General features: G+C 36.3%; 1 protein-coding gene across 7 annotated transcripts in view; it reads right to left on the bottom strand.

Annotated features, from left to right (window-relative positions):
* Window positions 1-776: 776 nt before the first annotated feature.
* LOC113228966 (nuclear factor 1 B-type) overlaps window positions 777-18,829 on the bottom strand; it is an 87,488-nt gene continuing 69,435 nt past the window's right edge. The window contains exons 3-14 of one of the 7 annotated variants that reach the window (XM_026462416.1): window positions 18,521-18,712; window positions 17,100-17,307; window positions 16,094-16,165; window positions 14,345-14,440; window positions 12,563-12,727; window positions 7,161-7,262; window positions 5,390-5,505; window positions 4,625-4,733; window positions 4,381-4,538; window positions 3,076-3,227; window positions 2,161-2,249; window positions 777-1,457 (exon numbers count right to left, since the gene is read on the bottom strand). In XM_026462416.1, coding sequence (XP_026318201.1) covers window positions 1,321-1,457; window positions 2,161-2,249; window positions 3,076-3,227; window positions 4,381-4,538; window positions 4,625-4,733; window positions 5,390-5,505; window positions 7,161-7,262; window positions 12,563-12,727; window positions 14,345-14,440; window positions 16,094-16,165; window positions 17,100-17,307; window positions 18,521-18,712 — 1,596 coding nt within the window. In that variant the 3' untranslated portion in view covers window positions 777-1,320. The remainder of the gene's footprint in view (window positions 1,458-2,160; window positions 2,250-3,075; window positions 3,228-4,380; window positions 4,539-4,624; window positions 4,734-5,389; window positions 5,506-7,160; window positions 7,263-12,562; window positions 12,728-14,344; window positions 14,441-16,093; window positions 16,166-17,099; window positions 17,308-18,520; window positions 18,713-18,829) is intronic. The other 6 variants (XM_026462417.1, XM_026462421.1, XM_026462419.1 and 3 more) reach the window with 6 other exon arrangements.

Raw genomic sequence — 18,829 nt, 5'->3', positions numbered from 1 at the left:
AGCATTTTGTTTTTCATAAATCGCATTCCTATAAATGTACATTTTCATGAAGTGACTTCCACCAACACAGACGGTTACATCCCTTTTCTACTGTATGAATGTGAGAGAGAGAGAAAGAGTAAATACTCATCATTGTGGTAAATCACCTCATGAAAGCATACAGACTGTCTTACAGCTTAGCAAAACAATTTTGAAGCTGCATCTCATATTAACATTTCACTAAATTACTGGAAGGCTTGATCATATCATACTCGATTTGTATTCTATAAAAATATTAGAATATAATATGTTGTTTTTTTTACCTTTATTACTTTTTTACATAAGTACCGTTGGAGTATTGTATTTCTGTTTGCCTTAACGAGTATTTAAGGAAAGCTACACTGACCCTCTGTGTCTTTTAATAACATTACCGATTTGTAACGACGTTAATTTTGCAGTAAATTGTCCTTGAAAACGGCTAGCCGTTAACTACCCTTTTCCATCACCAGGTGGCACTGAAATGAATTTTCGACTGCGCCCCGCGCCAATGTCACTTCGTTAAGATTTGCACAGAGGATAAGCGTAGTTGAAAAATGATTAAATCTAGACTTTCTTCTACAACTTCTGTCGCGTTTAGTTTTCAATTTTATTTACATTGCCCCGTACGATCGCCATCGTCTTGAACGAACGAAATTATTATTGTTTTGAATAAACAAAAAAAATCCAAGTCTCTTAGCTGACCGAAATGTCACAAAAAAAAGATTTCCGAATGTTTTTCTTATTATTCTGAAATTTACCATAACAGCAAAACCTAAAGCAATTTAATAACTTGGTAAGTATTCAATTTTTTTTTCCGTTAAATTGTTTTTAAACGAAAATCATAGCATGCCATTTTTAATGGCAAAACCAAACGTGCTCTTCATAATATATAAAAAGCAAACAATATTAAACAGTCCGATGTGTCACTGGCCGCCAATGAGGCAACGGTGCCGGTGTCCACCTCAAAACAGTTGAATTTGACAAGTTCATACTCGAAACATGAGAATTCGGACTCAAAATCTGAGACCCTGTCAGACTCAAGACAGTATCTGAGTGCGACATACTCGGTACACTCAAAACATGAGAGTTTGGACTCAAAATGTGAGAACTATAACTCGAAACTTGCGAGTTGTAACTCGAAACATGAGAGTTGTAACTTGCGACTTGCGAGTTATTACTTGAAACCTGTGAGTTGCTACTTGAAACCTGTGAGTCGATATTTGAGACCTGTGAGTTGATATTTGAAACATGTGAGTTAGATGAAGCTGTCGTTTCGTTCGCGCAGGACGCGAGGGGCGTGGATCACGGCGATCGCAAATCGGGGGCTGGTTTGTCGGGGGCGATGTCGTCTGACGGCTCGACGACTGACTGACCGACAGAGGCCGATGTGTCCATCGCCGTCGCTTCAGATGTTATGACGCTGGATTGGAAGAAGCGGTCTGGAAAATAAAGGTGTCTGTCGAAATTTTTTCTCTTTACTGTTCTATAATTATCTTTTTAAGTAAAATCGATATTATAGCCGCAAGTGTTGTCAAAAATCGGAATAGGCACGTAATATAAAAAAACGTGTGCAACAGTTTCGAAGTACCTGCATAATAACAAAAAGAAGCGAAAGGTAAAGAACCTTCCCTATGTGCCACATAGTAGGCTTTACAGCAGAGTGTTTTAAAGAGAATGGGGCTCATAATTAGACATTTAAAATCAATCTTAAGGTCAAATAAATATTTAAAAGTGAACGCAAAAGAGCCTACTATTTTGTTTAGAGCAGACTCTAAGTGCTAAATGTTTGTTTCTTTTATTTCACAGGTTCGCCCTTCTGTCTTCTCATCATACAGTGTGACATATGCAAACATTATTTTATTTCGACTTTGCTTCATTTTCATCAAAATATAATAAATAATGATAAGACTTAATGTCTTTTACCATTGCGTGATTCTAAAACAATGTTTTATAAATTCCAATTTACCTGTGTCATGCTATATAGCCGCGTCACCTTATTTTTTTTATTATGTTATTACGCATTGTAATGTACGGTTAACGTACATGTATTTTTTGTACCTTTACATCTCACCTACAGACTTGTATCGTGGTAACAGACTGGAACTAAAAATACCAGGAAATTCTTTAATAAAAGAATCTTACCATCATCGAGCAGGACGACATGATCAGGTCCACCCGGTGCCGTCATTATGTTGAACTCTTCTTCTAAAGTCGAGAAAGGGGCGTTCCATCTGAAGCAGAAGTGTTATTCATTGTAATATCTGCTCGAATTATCTCGAGCTGTTTCTTCTTTGTCGCAGCGTGGTTATCGTGACGATGTTGTCGGGCAGGTATCCTCCGCTGTAGCCGTAGACGCGTCTTCTTTAATTTCGGTTTATATTATTTTATATTAGGGCTTTATTCCCGGGAATTTCGCTCTCGAAAATTGCATTCGAATTAATGTCATAGAATAATAAGACAAAACAACGTAACAACGAGTTTTGCATGTATGCACAACACAACATTAACAATCTGGGCCCTAGAGTGTCTTTGAAAGATAAACATTACACACACAGTAGATTTATGAAAATGTAATTCATGTTAAGATGAATATATTAAAAATAAACTAGTTGTTTTTGGCTGTCATCTTCACAAAGTCACAAGAAGTCGGTTAATAAAATTAATAATGTTATGCTAGACCATCACACCGATAGCGTGGTCTTAAATTAGGAAATTTCGTGTACTATGTACTATGTAGTACCAGAGAAACGGGTTTCCCAGAATACCCAGAAATATTTCAGGAAAGTTCTTTTCCCAAATGGGACTGCCTCATTCAGCGTCTTCGAAGTCCTCAATTAAATAATTAATATCAAAAAAACAATTATACGCTTCTACAATAAGATTCTGGTTGAAATTCAAAATTGGCTGTGGTTTGCGATTTAAAATTCTAAGTGGCACTACAACTGTTATGGGCAGGCGCGTAGCTACTACCATCAGGCGCACGACTTGTTTGTTTAACTTAAATAACTGTAATATTCAAGCACGTGACAACCCTAAGGAGCTATGCGAAGAATTTACCTAGGAGGAGCTCTAGCTGGTGCCCTGGGCGCATACAGCCCGAGACCTCCCGGTGGTGAGATGGTGCCGCCTCCAGCCATCACTGCCCCGCCGCCCGCCGCTGACACCCCGCCGCCCAGACCCACGCTGCCGAGGGAGCCATAGCTGAAAACCTGAAAATAGTACATTATATAAGTTTCTCTTGGGTCTCAAAAAGCCGTTAAAAACCAGCACGTAAAGATCTAAACAGATCGAAGGAGTTTTTCTTAGTATATCTTTGTGTCAGCATGGACCAATAATTCAAGGGGTTGGTAATCGCGGTACAAGGCAGCGTACTGGGATGTTTAGTACCTATTGGCATACCAGATGTCGCGATGAATACTCTAATTTCTAGTGATAACAAACAAATCAACTAGATGGCGCTTATTACATAGATTTTTAAGGACACTGGCGGGTATTCTTTCTTTCTTTAGCACATTATGGCCAAAATTTAATGGCCGAGAAGAATCTGTTAACCGATTACTATTATCCTATTTTCACTTCTCGGTTGAGATATGTGATGGCTTGCTTTTGTTGTCTTATATTTTTTTATAATAATAATAACACTCATGGCCCCGTACTAGAGAATCCGTCTCGCGGGTGCCATAAACAAGAATACAAAAGGCCATAGAGATATTTCTCCCAGCTCGGGAATCGAACCCGGGACCTCTGCGTGGCAATCCAGCAAGCATGTTCGGCGACGGAAGCAGTTAGTATAATTGTTTTTTCTGATATTAATTGAGGACTTCAATAGACGCTGAATGAGGCAGTCCCATTTGGGAAATGAACTTTCCTGATTTATTTCTGGGTATTCTGGGTAGTTCCGCAGTGTGAAACCCGTTTCTCTGGTACTCATAGTACACGGAATTTCCTAATTTAAGACCACGCAATCGGCGTGATGGTCTCACATTATTAATTGTGTTAACCGACTTCAAAAAGAAAAGGAGGTTCTCAACTCGACGGTATTTTTTGTGTGTGTATGTTACGCGATTTGTGAACCGTTTTCTATTATTCCTTGTTTGTTAGAAACCTCAGTATTTTTCCCATTTAAATTTGAAGAAAATATTCCACCTCTAAGGGTGGCAAACTAGGGGATGAAACTTCTTTCCGGTAATAGATTTCAATAAAACTTGGCGAACAGATGTAATTCCACTTTTGAGGTCGGTTTTTTTTGTAAAACAGTAACAATTATTATTAATTTCCATCTTCTTTCTGTTACAAATTCTCAATTGATGTTAAATTTCTGATTTCAGATCTAATTTTAGTGACACGCGTGGAACTTTATACCTGTTGTGGCTGCGGATGAAAGTGGTTGAAATGGCTGATCGGTGGGTGACAGTCGGAGGTGCGGTAGGTGAGTGGCGACCGCCTCCGCGGTGAGGTGGGTGGTGACCTTACTTCAGGAGACGACGGTGACGTGCCTCCACTGACGCCTAGCTCGCTCGCTGAAAGAAATATAATCATGGAGGTTGTAGGTTACTGTTATTGGAGGAATGAGCACGATTCTTGAAATCCCCAAAAGATTAAATACCTGTAGATCTGATAATGGCGACCGGTCTTGCCATCGGTGGTAATGGAGGAGGAGGCAGCATCGAGCTGCTGAAATATGCTGGCTTTGGACTCCGTGACAGGCTGTGTACCTGGAACGCGATTATGAGTTATTGTAAAGGTTTTATGAAAATCTAAAAATGTTGTCTAGTATTTACTTATTTATAGAAACTGAAATTTGAAAAATTTCAAATCATTGGTTAATATATTGGTTCAGACGTATTATTTTTGTTGAACAACAAACGCAAATAACGTTACTCAGTTGATAATATATATTTTTTGTAATATCAGTTGATGAGACTAACCAGTGGCCTCCGTGGCCAAGGCCAAAGTCAAAAAATCATTTATTCCATAGGTAAAATAAATTTACACTTGAAAACGTCACATTTAAGCTACTGCTCGTTCACTACGCTGACCTCCCTGAGAAGAACGAGCAAGAAACTCTAGGGATTGCTCTTTTCAAATAAACTTAAATGCTATGGAATACACTTTGAATCAAATTTGTGTGGATTCTGGAGCCGTGTCGTCTTTCCATACATCTTTATCTAACACGTAGTCTTCAATTTTGTAATATGACTTTTCAATCAAAATATAATGTAATTTTTAAACTTAGGAAATGATAAACTTAATATATGCCCCGGAATCTTATTGTAAAAATGTATACAGTTCCCCATAAAAGAGTCGTTTAGTCGTTATCCACGAAGCTAATGTATTTAGTGGAACTGAGAAACAAAGCGGAGCACCGTACCTGTAATTGCTGAACATCTGAAGGCTCCTGACAAACAAAGGTCACAAAATCTCCGAGGGAGTCCTGTGGCGCGTTGTCGTACTTGCCACTCGAGTGTTGCGAAATGCCGTCTGATGCTGGAAGAAGACGAATAGAACTGACGTGTAACATCCTAGACACAGAAATTTCTGGAGAACGAAGATCGAACATGCAACTCAGCATGGCAACAGACACTAATTGTAATCCAAACAAATATAATTTTTCTTTATATCAATAACAACAATTTAATAAGGTAACAACTGTATAAGATTATAGCCAATTAGATGTGAATGTGTTGTATCAGTTATACCAGAATCTTGAAAAATACCAAATGTATCAAACCTATTTTTAACCGACTTAAAAAAAGCGTTCACAATTCGATTGTATGTTTGTGTGTATATATGTTACCGGAAATATATGAAATCTAGGAATTGTATACAAATCCTAGGAAATGTATACAATTCCGAAGCTATCTAGGAAATGTATAAAATATTGTTTCAAAAACTATTTGTTACATAAATGTCCTAGAAAATGTGTACAATTCCTAGGAATTGTATATAATTCCAATATCGTATTAGGAAATGTGTAAAAATAATGCTTTCTGTAATAAAACACGTTGTTAAAATGAGAATAATATTTTTTATTAAACCACTCATTGCCCAGAGGGACTTCCGCGTTTGTATAAAAAAACCTAACTTAACCTAAATAATCCGATTCGTTTCTGCCCAGAGGGACTTCCGCGTTTGTATAAAAAAAACCTAACTTAACCTAAATAGTCCAATTCGTTTCTGCCCAGAGGGACTGCGACGCGCGTACGCACTGACAGTTTACGCGGCACTAGCGCGATCGCCTGATCAGACGAAGCAATACCCTCCCCTCGCCCCGCTATCCCCGCGTACCCATTGAAATCTCAAATGTTTCACATTTCCGATTGCTATTTAGGAAATGTATAGATTTCCTAGGAAATGTGTCTAATATAATTTATTTTACACATTTCCTTGCGATTTTAGGAATTACATACATTTCCTAGGTATTGTATACAATGACGGATTACATACATTTCCGGTAACATATATATTACGCGATTACCCCGGCATTTATAAACCTATTTTGAAGATTCTTTTTTTTTGGAAAGAGGGTACCGCAGTATTGGCACAATTTAAATTTGAAGAAAATATTCCTGTAAGTATATACATGTATATACCTGTAAGGTTGTCAAACTAGGGGATGAAATAGGTTTCGCGCACTTTCCGATAACCGATTTCAATAAAACTTAGCAAATAGAATATGTAATTTCACGACCTTTTCAGGTCGGTTTTTTTTTACAAAAAAAGTTGTAATATACAGTAGATATCTTTAAGCAACTTTGCTCATTTTATAGTACCTATAAATCCGCTAGATGGCATTGACCCGTTTTATCTAAATTCTAATTTTAATTATGTGAGACAAAAATCGGTACTATAGATTTGTTTCTAGGGGTCGAGTCAATCTGACAATTTTTTTTTGTACCATGTGGTACACTTATGTTGGTTTTGTTTTTATTATTATTATTATAAGAATATTGACTATATTTTGAAAACATCGCCTGTTTGTAACTCTATCACATTGTTATTAAACTAATATTGTTACCACGATGGCAACCATGTCCCACAGCTATCACGGCGGCTACCCAGTAGCTAGTTTAGCGTTGGTAAGTACCCGATATAATATACATATTGCGATAACAAAAATATATGCAGATAAATTAACTTACCAGTGGGATGCGTATCGGTGGGAGGTGGGTGTTGGTAAAAAATGGTGTTTGATGGAACCAGCGGCGACTGCGCAGTGAGACCCGCAGAACTGTGCGGGATGCCTGGAACGGATAACAAAATTAAAATAATATGTGGGTTTTTCAATGGGGACATAACAATTTTGTATTTCAATAAAACAGAGAGTATCGAGCTGATTCTACGTGCAGTACCATCGAGTATATAACTAGAAATAGAGACGAAATGTCATTTAATTTGTTTGAAAATTATTCTGCCATATCATTACTGTGACAACTGCGCTCCGCTTGGCTAGCCCGAGTTCGAAACAATTGACGGGTGTCGTCAACTGTTTCACTTCAAATCGACCAATTAACTTGAGCTATTATGGACGAAAATGACAAAACAACATACTTCATATTTAATTACTAATGAAATTTGATTCCGTTTGTTTTGTAATTAGATGTTTTGCTGTTTTTGCCACACCACCGAACAGAACAGCACGGTATTGTTAGAGATATTATCTTTATTACAATAAATACAGAATATTTTTGGAATATACGGAGACGTACACACAGGTCAATTGTTGGCGGCTGTCTATATTTCAGTGCAAACTAGAATTGATATTTATAAGTGATGTATCACTGATGAGTTACCAGGAATATAAAGCCCTTATTTCGTCTCTATTTCTGGTTATATACTCAATGTGCAGTACACGTGTTACATTTAAGAATAGAATTCGATCTCGTTCATTTGTTTGAATTGACTGCCATCATCTAACGTCATTCACCGACCGAATGGTTGCTTTCACTGGCAGACTAAAAATCAAAACCTTTTTTAACCGACTTCAAAAAAGGAGGAGGTTTTCAATTCGACTGTATGTTCTTTTTTTTTCTTTTTTTTTGTATGTATGTTACGCGATAACTCCGGTATTTGTGAACCGATTTTCATGATTCTTTTTTTTTTGAAAAGGGGCACTTCCACAGTGGTCCCATTTCATTTTGAAGAAAATCATCCACCTCTAACGGTGGCTGTTCACGCATGAAGATTCATTTTTATAAATAGCGCCTAACTTTAATTTAGGAGCAATTACTTTAATGGTTGATTTTGCTATTTCTTCCATTCAAGGCGTTTTTCTCTCAATATACTTTGAGTAGTGTCGTAGTGAGAACCTATTTTTTATTATCTCCAGCGTCAAGTCCTGTATAGTGGCGAACTAGGGGATATTTCAATGAAACTTAGCAAATAGACGTAACTCCACGTACTTTTGAGGTCGGTTTTTTTAGTACTCTGTACTGAGATTATTTATGTTAAAAAAGGAGGTACCTCAGTGAGTAGTCTTTTCAAATTTAAAGAAAATGTCCCACCTCTAAGAGCGTTTACGTAGTACATCGTACCGTACTACGTCCGATTCAGTCCGAAATGTCACAGGGATTATTTTATCTCTAGGTGTACAAGCGATATTTGTTATTTCTCGGGTTCGAAACGGACTTAGTGCTCCAGTGACATCCGAAGTGGGTCGAAGTTTTCTACATTTGTATAGTCTCAAATTCGGAACGAATACGTAGGTATCGCATGCAGTGCGTAGACGTTCTAAGAGTGGCAAATGAAATGATGAATCCGGTTTAATGAATTTCATTCGCTTTCTGTTAACCGATTTCAATAAAAATTGTTGTTGTTGAGTTTTTGTCTCTGTTCTCTACAATATTCTTCATAACCCTTAGTCTCCCGAGTGTCAGGTCTCAGGACAAACCCTGTCGCTCTCTTGTTAGCTCCCAGTTATCTTTTCCTTCCTTCAATTCTGGTTTTTATTCTCACTCGTTCACTGTTCATGCGGTCAGACTTTGGAACGCACTTCCTATGTTCACGAAAGAACATCATTAGCTACAAGGACATTGACTTACAAATAAATGGACGACGGGTCTAATACAAAAACCACGAAAAAAATGTCCCAAGTCAACCTATTTAAACGTAGTGACATGTAAAGGAATATGAAAAAGCTAAAACGTTGAATTTAAATTGTAATGTCATCGCAGTACTGTCTAATGTTGCTTGCTTCGCTGTCAGTCGAACAAACGAAGACTAAAGCGTGAATGACGCTCTGTATACGACTTTAACGCCCTATAAGTTCGGACAATTTTTAGCGCGGACCAGACGTCCATATAATTGTAAGTCAATGGTTAAGGAGCATTATTTATCTATTGTATAACATTACATATACATTAGTTACCTATTACATAATTTTGTTTTTTTGTGCACGTGAGCCCGTTATTATAGTTATTTTGTCCCGTATTTTTATTTGTGTTTGCCTTTTATTAAATGTATTCTGTACTTTTCAATGTGCAATAAATAATAAAATTTAAAAAAAAAACTGTCACTAAATGTAATTAAAATGAAAATAAAAGATTATGATGACATAGAGGTGATTTTATTTGCATGTGAATTTTATCAACCGTACGTTAACCGGTTATGACCTTTTTTGAAAGCTATACGCCTGTCCATAACAGTTATAGTGCCACACAGGGCTTTAAACCGCAAAAATCTATGGGGCGCCTCCACTACGCCCACCACCCTGAGACATAAGTTGACAAGCTATGTTCACATTACTGCTTGGCGGCAGAAATAGGTAAGGTGGCAGTTCTTCCCTGAACCAACTCGTTCACAAAGAGCTCAACTGCTACAAACCGGCGTGATTCATGAATAGTAATACATAAATACTAATTATATTCATTGTCTATATTTAGCGATCAACACGTGCGTGTGCCCAGACTTGCACGGCTCTAATTTGGTCACGGACCATTGTTTTTCTTTATGGAGTTAGGCCGATGACATCTTATAATAATAATATAGCGCCTGAGGCTTGTGAAAGAGTTCGTCCTGGGAAGTACTGCATCTGCACTGCAAGTGACCATCACAGTGTTCGGGTTTCGAATATGAAACTAAAGGTACCTGGGACTTGTCAAGTTAAATCTCCGCGTGATGGGTCCAATGGTAGTGCCTATCAGGGCTTTGCTAATTAAAGCCCTGATATAGGTAAATTTGTCGCTTACTTTTGATCTAAAGTATCACTCAGGAGTGGTTATATTTCAACTTACGAATTATAATGTAAAACTTTGTAAACACTCGTACACTACAGTAGCTATTGGCTAATTACACATCAAAAATATAGAACAAATGCAGTACAATAATTCTGGGACTTCAGAAGGAGGTATTTCCATAAAATCAACATTATGTACTATTTCCTTGAAAGTTAGGTACATAAATCTAGTTATTTTGCTACCTTGTCGTTTTACCATGTGGTCCATTTAACGATACGGTAATTTCGATATCTAGTCGTTTTGCTACCAAGTCATTGTAAGTTAGCCCTTCTGCAAAGGTGGTCGTTTTGCTGTCTAGTCCTTATGCTGATCAGGTCATTATGATGATATGGTCATTAAGATACCGACCCCATAAATATACATATTTACTATGCATAAGGGTGCTGGTGAAACTAGAGACACATAGGATTTCATGTCTCGCAGTGACGAGCCTGTGGCAGTGCCCTTCAGGTATTTGTAATTTAAAGATCTGAGTGGCACTGCAACTGTTGTAGACAGTCGTTTACAACCAAGCGCGCAACTTGTTAGTCCTGTCGCTTGGTTCCATAAAAAAAACCTTTTTCTACTCCTAGGGGCCTACTATGAGCTTATAAGCCAGCCAAGTTCCTTGCAATTCACTTGACGTGGTAAACGTGAATTGCTTAAATTCGTATCATGACCTACACAAAGTTGAACGGGAATGGCATGGCAGGATGATGAATTTTACTTTTTAAATGGCTGGCTGACATCTAACAAGAGCGAGATGGAAGTACATACTAAATCATATGAAAGAAATAGACAGATGTACTATCACGGGAGCGTTCAAGCAGTAGCTAACCGATTGTGTTGAAAATGAGAATAATTAATTTTTTTTATTAATTTTATTATTAATTATACTTATTACGTTGTTTTGTAATATCGGCAACTTTTCAATTATACGTTACAATTTGTCGTACGACGAAATTACATGTCATGTTTAGTCATTATCATTGAAATTAATAAGGTGAGATTGTAATTTGATAACATTATTGGAACGTATCTTGTATTCGTACATTTTCATTGATTGCGTTAATAGTCAAATTTGGCACTATTTAAGTTATTTTACGATTTTCGGTCAATGAAATTATTAAAATAATTAAAATTCCATTTAAAAATTGCAATAACATTCATGCCAATAATTTATCAACAACACTTTAAAGATTGGAAACTCAAACTAAAATTTTCAAAAAACGCTCAACAGTTAATTGTATTTATTTATTGACAATTGGCTATAGGTATATCATAAAAAGATCAACGAAATTCCTTAAAAATGTAACAAAATCTAAAAAAAGTTAGTCACGGAGTAACTTTTTTTGAATTGCTTATTTTTACAGATTTGCATGGCAAATGGCACGTCATGATAAGATTTTGCTATGAAAGAAAAGGTGAACGGATTTCGAATGGGGACCGTAAGCTGCATGGACAGTGAATTGTTTTTGTGAGCTCATAGTACGAATTTTAATGTCAAAATTCTATTGTCTATGGTAATCAGTACTGAAATGAAAAATTTCAAAAAAAGAACGTATTATTTTTGCTAATCCAGAGTCTCCTTAAACGCGTCACTGTGTTCATAAATAGAATAACGTCACTGTACTTTTGAAACTGTTAAAATTCAAATTATTTTATTACACAATATCTTAAAATGTTACATAACTGGTACAAAAGTGTAACCATTTGATAAATATGATGCTACTTAAACAATCTACTGCCTCCTGATTGGTTAAAATATAAGCGGTTCTTGGCCAATCACGGACACTTCTATCGTTTAGATTTTTTATTTTGTAACATTTGAGTGGGTTTAGTTGGGGTTTGATATCTTGGACTGTTAACAAATAATCTTTAAATATTGATTGTGTTTCATTATTTTAATTCTAGTAAAAAGAAGGATCGTGTGCTATCACCACGTAATTAGATTTTAAAATCTATTACCTATTACTTAGCAAATCCTTGTGATCTAAACACTCGACTTTAAGAACCCTGATCATGCAATGGTGGTATAAAACACAATTATGGAAAAACAAAATCACAAAGCAACAAAAATAAAATTAAAATAAAACATTTGCAAAAACAACGACGTATAGTGCCAACTGCGGCAACAAAAAGGTTCCCAGTTCTAATTTACAATTAGGACCATAAAGGTATCACAAAACATCATACGCAAGGATACTTATTTAAACATAATAAATTAACGAATCAATTATAATTGTAATTTACTTTTATTGCAACAAATGCAAGTCGTATCTAATAACCGAAGAGGAATAATAGGTCATGAAGCTAAAAATAAAACTCACTGAAGCACTGCCCCACGAGCATTGCGGACGGAGTAGCTCGCTCTGCGGGGGGCTCGAAGGCGGGGGGCGCTGGACTGTTATACCCACAATAATAACCCGACTCCAGCTTTATGCCACCGCCGGAGCCACCAGGGGACTCGGAACCCGTCTCTTGGAGAATTGAGGCTGAAATTAAAAAGTTAATAATCCATTAGTCATACAATTTGTAATTCTATTAATAGATAGTAAAGTCTAAATCAAACCACACATAAATAGGTTTAATCTAAAGATAGCTGGCAATTGATTATTAATGCTACCACACATTGTATTTCAGTTTGCTTTTGTGTGGCCCACGCAGACGGTTAGTTAATAGAGTTCTAGATTCAAGATTAAATCGGGTTAAACGAACGTGACAATGTGACTGCAGCAGTTTTGCAGTGTCGCGGTTATTGGCACGAGAACCTTAACTAGGGAGAGTAACAGAAAATCGAAACAGACGTTTTTGCGCAGTCCAAAATTACAACTAACGACATCGCTAAAATGTAAATATCAGCAACCGAAAAAGCATTCATTGTGAATTACATCTTATTTGTTTTTGCACATGCTGAAACGTCTATAACCTTTCTTTTTCCGCCCCTGTCAAAAATAAACAATTTAAAACAAGCCCAATTAACTGCAAAAGCGGTGGCGATGACAGTCAAAATATTTGATATCGAGTTCTTAGGTTTTATCGATTATTATACATTGGAAACAAACAGTAAACTTTTAAACTTTCATATTGGATTAAAATAACGGGAATAAACGCGATTAAACGAATTAATAGGTATTTGTGCACCAATCTTTTTTTTATTAGATATAAGTACACATTTGACCTCCATCTCACCTGATGGAAAATGACGATGAAATCGACGATGGAGCGAGGTTCAAGGAACGAATCTGCAGGCAGGGAATTCCACTGCATAGCCGTTCGCCATATAAATGTGGCAGCGTAACGTTTCGTGCCAATTTTAGGAATATCCACAACATAAGGGTGGAACTCAAGCCTACGCCTAGTCCCCCGGTGATGAAAAGTGGAAGGTGGAACTAAATCGTGTGATTCCATCGCACACTTTCCGTGCAAAATACCGATACGCAGGCAACTTTACGGCGGTATTCAAGGCTTTGCAGCTCCGCCTCCACTAACCTACCTATTGTCCCAGGTTGCACTGTCCGTGGACGGGATAGTAAGTAAGTGTGCAAATACCTACTAAATTGTTTATTCCCGTCTTGAAATGTCAATTGTGTATTTTCTTACATTATTTCTGCCTTCAGCAAGTCCTGTTACTCCAATATCAATTTGACCAGCACCGTTGTCACTATCGCCGCTGATATAAAGTTTCAGCATTATAGTCGCAAACAGAGGACAGACTTTTTATCCGCGAAAGAATCGTTGTCCTCCATGCATACAGGGTTACTTTTTTAAAATTTAACAACCTTGCAAGACTAGATTATTTGCATCATAAACAATATTTTTTCCTTGTTCTACCAATCCCAATGTGCCTTCCACATATCTATCTCTATTCATTCCATATTTCCATTACACATTCTAGTCATTCCTTACATCTGTTATTACATTCGCAATATCATTTACGTTCATCATTCATCTGTACTTAAAATAAAATACTATGTAAAAGATTTCCATCCATCATCATCATGGAATCACTTTAGTCAGTGCTAGATATGACACTTCCACGGACAAAAATTATGTCTTCTGCGTTAAGCCTAAACATATGGTTACAAAACTATCTACAAGGCAAAACATACCTTTAGACAACTTCCATAGTTCCTTAGAAGAGAAGACACCCGTGGCGAGTATGATATCGTTGCATATCACCCCATTGTACGGATTGTGGCTGTAGCCTGCAACCGACAGGGCCGAAAAGGTTAATTATGCTTTCGGTCGTCTCTGTCAACAAACTATGGACGTAGTTTTAGTTATTCTAGCAGGAAAGTGGCAGCCACTTAAACGGTATGTAGGAAGACGTCATATCTCCAATATTAAATCACTCTAATAGTGCATAGATGAAATCACTTTCAAAATCGTCAAAATGTTTACCATATTTAGAAATAAAACGTTTTGGCAGAAAATCTTAAGTGTTTACCTAGTTCCTTTTAGAGCCAGTTACAGTGATTACCATATCTCGAACCAGGAAATTTCCTGTATATACGAGTACCTAGTAACAAACATCTTTAATCTTCCAGCACATCGAAACACGAATCGATAAAATTTGGTTTTCCAAACAGGTTCCAAACGGTGACTCAAAGTCGGGAGATATGAATTGCCCAGAATGTTGGAGAGTTCTTAAAATATATAAATACAACATCTTCCTATTTCGTGGAAAGAAGTACAATCAAAAGGAACATTATTCTAATTCAAACTAATGTGTTACAAAGTTAGCTAAACAATAACCCGTGTAACAAGGACGTATGTACAAACACAAATACCTACAGGATCACAACATCAATATCAACAAATAGAAAGCTAATGCTTTTCTAACTATTATAGAGGAGGAGAAAGTTCAGAATCATATAGTAATAATATAAGCCAAAGACATTGATTTCAATAAAAAGAGAAGTGATACGCAAAAAAAAAACAGTTTTATTTCCTATATATAACAATCGCGAAAACCCGATAACTCGATAAGACAAAATACCTTCAGAAATTGTGAAGATGATTCTAAATATAGGTATACCTATTTTACAATGAACACGGCTAAGACCATTTTCCAAACAGGAGCTTGCAAATAAAAGTGTACGTTCAGTTATATTAAACAATGATCATTTCAGATTTTGCAATAAATCTCTTGATTCTGAACTTCTATCTTTTCTCGTGTTAAATTTTAATGTTAGAAAAGCATCAACATACACAAAAGACAAAAAGAGTAAAAGAGAAGGAACACCGACTACATACAACAAAAGAAACGATCAAACATACAATTCCAGAAATTGGATTTTCAAAGCATGAGTGAGTGCAAGCCAATGCTGGTATTTTGCGGAAAAAAATAACAAAAATATAGATCTCAAAAACACGTTTTTGTGCAACACCAATTTAGGAAATGTTCTTTCTTTAGTTTTTGCAGATAAACAGTGTTGTGGAAGCAGTGAAATTAGATCAATTCGCTAATTTAGTTCTGATTTTACGGTTCCCTTAAATAGATTTTAAAAACTATTGACAGAGATAAAAGTTATGTGCATCCAGGTTTGAATTGGTTCAAAGTTGAAGACAAAAGATAAAAGATAATGCAGTTTTCTTTTATCACAAATATTGAACACTCAAAATGACATTTATAGCTTTACAAACGCTTAATAAACTACTTTTGGGGCATAAACATTTCTGTTTGATCAGAAGTCGCCGGTCAAGTGTCATGGTTTCAGATCCTCTAGCCAATTTTCAATTTAAAATAATCCATGTGTTTATTATACCAACTTAAGTGATATTAAAGCTCTAAAAGACGGTTTGAAAGATTGTGCTTTCCACGACACTGTACACTAAAGAAAGACGGCCGCGGTTACCTTTGTTTTTAGCCTCGTGTTCGTTCTCTTTGTCCCTAGGCGTGTGCGGCGAGAGCGAGCCCGATAAGATATCTGAAACACACCACGTTGTTACAGAGGTCCACTGGAATTTGGAGTGGGAAAGGAAAGATTTGGATTTAAAAGCTGACGAAACCTGTGGAAAAGTTTTCAGGTAGTTTTTCTGAAGTTTACCTAAAAATTTAAAACCCTGGGAAAAATTACAAAAACTAAATGTCCTTTTATTTGTCGTGGTTCAGAAACTGTCTCAGTCTTCACAGCGAGGCTAAATATAGAAACAGATGATAACTGCGTGTAGTGGTAATTTGTAGCAATAAGTAGCATCCTTGTCGATTCGATTTAGGTTCGATGTCCAGTCAATCAAAACTCATATAGTAAGACGCTATCTGATTTAATCAGAGTCTACTCTGGATTTAGGTTTTATCAAGCGGCAAAGCTTATAAATCAAAATTCAGGCTCTGAAGCTATACTATTGCTTTGTGTGGTCAATTTGATCACTTACTTGAGATTCAATTCTAAAATTAGTAGCATTATTTCATGTGCCCTTTAGACAAGTGTACAAAAAAGTCTTAAAAATTAAAAAACAAAAGACTATTTTAAACAATTGCAAAATCTAAACCACGTTCTACACTAAACTACATACGCAACTAAAGGAAAGAATATAAAGAAGCGTTGATAAACTTTTTGATATCAATCAACATTTTAATGATTGCAAATATGACTGTAGTATTATTTTTATTGTTCAACCACTCATCAACGCACAATCCAAATTCTACAGACGTCAACAAAGGTAACGATTTAAAAACCTGAAATGATTTCTGAAGACATGAAACAAAACAATTTTAAAATTGACTACTCCTTTAAAAGAATGACTTTATATGTATTTCAAAGTTGTGCAAATTGTTGTCAATTTTCAAACTACCTTAGTAGACGTCAATGTAGCTAAACACAAGAAAATAAGAAGCACATAAAATACAGAGCGAGAGACCTGGCAGACCGTCGCTCCCATTACCATAGCTGTTGATGAAATTTGCTAGATACAAGTCTAGCTCTCGTACAGAAACATTGATGTGGTATGGATTGACGCAAAGTCCGGGCTGCGTGCATTCTGGATGCTTCTCCAGGCGCTCCCCGTCGGTGCTTTCAAGGGGGATTGCTTTGAACAGGATCACCATTACGAGGTCTAAACGCCATACCTGGAATTTTGGAACAATGGTCGATCAACGTGTGTGAATTGACTCCATATAGAAATGATATAACCCTAAAAACAATCAATAACCGGCTGCAATTAACTGTATTTTTTTTAAAGTTTAGGTTTCTAAACATAGAACACATTCGACCTTTAGACGACCTCGCCGGCCCAACGGTTAATGTTACTTGAACGAGAAGGTCCCATGTTCGATTATACGAATCTCGGTAGACTTTTGATGAAATTTTCTGAATTGGTTATGGTTTTGGTGTTTTGGGAAGTGCCCTAGTTTTGAGACCAGACAATTGGTGTGGCTTAAAAAAAATTCACAAATTGTGAAATTGAAAAGTAACTAATATCTTTTCTTTAGTGTAAACACTATATCAATTTTGGTATAATAAATTCACATGCGTTCATACGTCCAAAGTGCTTTTATCACATGAAAAAATATAAAAATAATACGAACTATATGAAATGTCATCGACTAATTTCATTAGTAGAATATTTAAAATTTGTCAGTTTGCAGATGTGGCCCTATTACACAATAGGGTGCGACAATCCGAGCATGAGAATTGTGAATTTAAATCTAATTGGATAGTTCACAAACCTTGACATAAAAAACATTATCAAATAGTTTGTCTTGAACTATTTATACCAGTATTAGTCACGCGAAAATCGTACAAAGGCATCCAATTACCAAACTTATAACTGACATTGGCTAATTATTTGTTGGTTATAAATAAAATTTGTGGCTACATATACAGTCTGATTTTTTTAACTATGACAATATGGGGAAATTCGAAACCATAGGAGATACAAGGAAGCTGCCTTAGGAACCATTAGGTTTCTTTTTTTTGTGAAAACAAATTTGACATAGTCAATTTTTTGGCAAATCATGAGTTGGCCATAAAAATCAATAATGTTGACAAAAAACTATTTAATGCTAATCGACTCAGTTTCTTGTAAAGATAATTTCATTGTATCAGAAGAAAAAATCGGGAAAGCAGAAGTTGGTAAAATTTTATAAAATCGCCTGCAAGAAGGAGATCATATTGAACGTTTATAGGAGCATTAAGTAGTTCTATCAAGGTAACAAGCTGTATGAAAAAACATTCTATTAAATTTGACTTCTGCTTTCCTCGATCACAGCAGAAGATCCTTCTGATGATCCTTTGACACGAACGTGAGAATTTATATATTTTTATTTAATATATTCTCACCTTATCGGCCTGTCTTAAACAATCTATCCTCCTCATCTTGCCCTTTTGATCGGGATTTGAGAGCACACACACGGCAGGCCTCTTTCCCGTGATGCTGAGAACGAAATCCTCTCTGCAATCCTGGGTGATGTCCTTCCGCAGCTTGCCCAACAGTCTTGACGCCCATTTTTGTTTTACTTCTGCTTTTTCGTTCTGGAATCATAAGTTGCTAGTCACTTTCAAAAATAGATAGTAGCTATACTCACTGAGGGTAGAATTTTGTATACCTTGCCACAGGAACAAAATTTCCATGTTGTCAAACTCTGTAAT

The sequence above is a fragment of the Hyposmocoma kahamanoa genome, unplaced genomic scaffold (assembly GCF_003589595.1).
Source record: "Hyposmocoma kahamanoa isolate Upper Pololo Valley unplaced genomic scaffold, ASM358959v1 263, whole genome shotgun sequence".
Lineage (NCBI taxonomy): Eukaryota > Metazoa > Arthropoda > Insecta > Lepidoptera > Cosmopterigidae > Hyposmocoma > Hyposmocoma kahamanoa.
This window is presented reverse-complemented; position numbering and strand designations above follow the sequence as displayed.